This window comes from Athene cunicularia (assembly GCF_003259725.1).
Source record: "Athene cunicularia isolate RWA chromosome Z unlocalized genomic scaffold, athCun1 chrZ_part1, whole genome shotgun sequence".
Classification (NCBI taxonomy): domain Eukaryota; kingdom Metazoa; phylum Chordata; class Aves; order Strigiformes; family Strigidae; genus Athene; species Athene cunicularia.
The window spans coordinates 33,640,900-33,643,895 of NW_020799142.1; the positions used below are offsets into that span (position 1 = coordinate 33,640,900).

The 2,996-nt window shown below is 43.5% G+C and overlaps 1 protein-coding gene across 1 annotated transcript in view; it reads right to left on the minus strand.

The window, feature by feature from the left end:
• Positions 1–20: 20 nt before the first annotated feature.
• The window catches only part of SMAD7 (SMAD family member 7), a gene marked incomplete at its 5' end in the record, with an annotated part of 19,290 nt that continues 16,314 nt past the window's right edge, over positions 21–2,996 (minus strand). The window contains one exon of the mRNA XM_026865864.1: positions 21–1,758. Within this exon, the coding sequence (XP_026721665.1) occupies positions 1,220–1,758 (539 nt within the window). The remainder of the gene's footprint in view (positions 1,759–2,996) is intronic.

A 2,996-nucleotide genomic window follows, 5' to 3' on the forward strand; every position in this document is an offset into this window, starting at 1 on the left:
TTTTTTTTTTTTTTTTTTTTTTTTTTAATTTGGCATTTGTTATTTGCATTTATATTAAAGCAAAGTGCATCTTTCTTATTTTTTCTCATTTATACACATTGCACAATACATAAATAATGATGCTTATAAAACGTCTTTATATTTACAAGTAATAATATATTTATATATAACATAAAATACATTTTTTTCTTTAATAAATCTCAGGGGTTTTTTAAGGAGTCCTTTTTTTTGAGTGTGTTTTATTTCCAAAGCACTACAATGCTAAAGTTCCAATGAGAATGCTCTCTTGTTCATTTAAACCTTTATATTTAGAAAAATAGCTTATGTTAAGGTCTAAACATGCTCATTGAGCTAAGAACAGTGTAAAAGTATCATACTCGTGTATGAATTCAAGAAGAAATGAAAGCACAACTGCATTTCCAGATAGGATGGTACCAGGATAACCTGATCTAAGCAGGTTACAACAGACCAACTATCGTGAACACTTTTTCTTCGTCTTCTCACTTGTTTTGTTGGTTTTCTTTTGTTTTTAGGCTTAGGCTTCTGTCGCTTCTCATCTCAGCTCAAATTACGAAGCACGGGCCATGCATGAGGTTTCTCCGCTGTTGTTTTCTCCCCTTGTATCAATACGATCACAAAAAAAAAAAAAAAAGCAGTGGAAGAATGAACACAGTGACAAGACATGAACCCAGCAACACGAAAAATAAAATAAAAATTAAAAGGGTGGGTAAATACCCGGTTGGGAAGGTTTTGTACCATCCTTTGGCGGCAACGTGGGGTTAGGACTGCTGGGGAAGGGATCTTGGTGTCACCGTCACCAGGCATGGCAAAGGGAAGGTGGTGAGTAAAAAATACAGGTATCTTGTTGTTTTATCCAAGAGAAGGAGCTATAACATATAGCAAGTGGCTTCTGAATCCATCAGTCACATAGGATGATCCTTTCAGAGGCGTAAAGTAACTATATGCATTCCATCCCCCTGCATCCTTCTCTCGGCCTTCTGAGTTATTGGTCATTCACACTTCTAAAAAATAGATATATTTATCAAAATACCCAAGGCAAAAAAAAAAAAAAATCTTTCCATAAGCTATTTCTCAAAGAGGGGTGGGGGGAAACAAACAAAACAAAACAAAAACAATAAGTTTGCATGAAAAGCAAGCACTCAGAAGGAAATAATAGCAGCAAAGTAGTATAAATGTCATGAGTCCACTGTGTCTCGAGTCATCGGTTATTAAAAATAACCTCCAACCAGCATGGGCAACTGCTGATGAACTGTCTTGTGTAGCACTGGCCCCAGCCTTTCACAAAGCTGATTTGAACAGTAAATCCGGTCCATGGTTGCTGCATGAACTCATGGTCGTTGGGTCTCTGCAAGCTGTACGCCTTCTCGTAGTCAAAAGCCTTGATGGAAAAACCTGGGAACACTTTGTGAACCAGCAACGTCCTGGAGTCAGGGTTGTCCAGTGTGGCCGACTTGATGAAGATGGGGTAACTGCTGCGGTTGTACACCCACACGCCGTCCACTTCCTTGGTGAGCTGGATGCCGTAGCCGATCTTGCTGCGAACCTTCTGCACCAGTTGGCTTTTGTTGTCCGAGTTGAGCTGTCCGAGGCAGAAACCATTCCCCTGAGGTAGATCATAGAAGATATCCAGGGAGGGCTCTTGGACAGAGTACAGCCGACCCACACGTGTCTTCTCTTCCCAGTAAGCCACCACGCACCAGTGTGACCGATCCCCTGGCTCCTGCAGAATTTGGGAATCTACAGAACAGGAGGAAAAAAAATAAAGGAAGAAAAGGAGAAATTGAGCACCGGGAGGGTAATACGACCTGGAAGCAATGCAATGCTGGCAGGTTCTTGCCTGCCCATGTCTTCATGATGCTTCCCATGCACACACCAACGCCCATAGCACATCCACCGTTTCCAAATGCCATGTCTTAAGGCCACTATTAAGACCAGTTAAGTTGACCCAGGTTTGGGGGATTCCCATGCTGCTTCCTTGCCTAGCTCTGTTTGGAGCTTTGGGTCCTAAATCACCATGCCCCCCTCCAAAAGTGGCTTGAGACTCACCCGTGGTGCAGCCATCCCTCACCCAAACCATCTCTGGGAACACCTCCAGTGCCAACAGGAGAGACAACGTGCTCCAGCCAGCTGCACCCAGAAAGACCCAACACTCTAAAACCCCTTATTTGCACCCACCAGACAATTGATCCACTTCTATAAATAACTACCTACTGTGCACAGATGCTGAAAAAAAACGAGGTGCTGCTAAGAAAAGCACACTGAAGGTCACCCCATGGAACCAGAGGGGACAAGGACTCGCCTGCTTTAGCTCATGGGGCTTTTCCCTGCCCGTGGGCAGAGCCTGGGTGATGGAGAGGATGGAAACATCTGATGAAGACCCAACCACAGAGACCAGAAATCTTTTAAACAAAAATGGCCTAAAAAACCTTCAAAATCTCCAATAATTCATTCCCATGGCCATTCTTTGAACCCCCTTGCCCATAGTTACCCATTGTGAGCAGTAAAGACATGACATAGGAGAAAAAAAATAGGGAGGGGAGCTGAGAAACACGAACAAGCGCCTTTTCCTGACAGAGGATCCCCAGCAGCACGGCACTGCTCAGTGGGTAATTCCCTCCAGCCTCGGTAGGCATGTTAAGACCTGGGAAATATTCATCTCTATAATTGTATTAAAAAAAAAAAAATCAAGCTGGGAATGCAAGTTAGTGAGCACTACCAAAATAATACCCTGTACCATGGCAGCAGCTATGGGACTGCCTATGGTGGGCAACCTAGCACCCCAAAACTATCCCTGCATCACCTTAGCAGCCCCAAAAAGCCCCCTCAGCATGAGCAATGGCAGCAGCAGCACACTGGCTGCCCTGTTTTCTGTATTTTTTGCTACTAATAAGCCCGTTTCCCCAGTGCAGGCATTTTTCTCCTATCTCCCAAGTTGTGCTTCAAGCTCTGCACCGTGCTTTTTTTTTTTTTTTTTT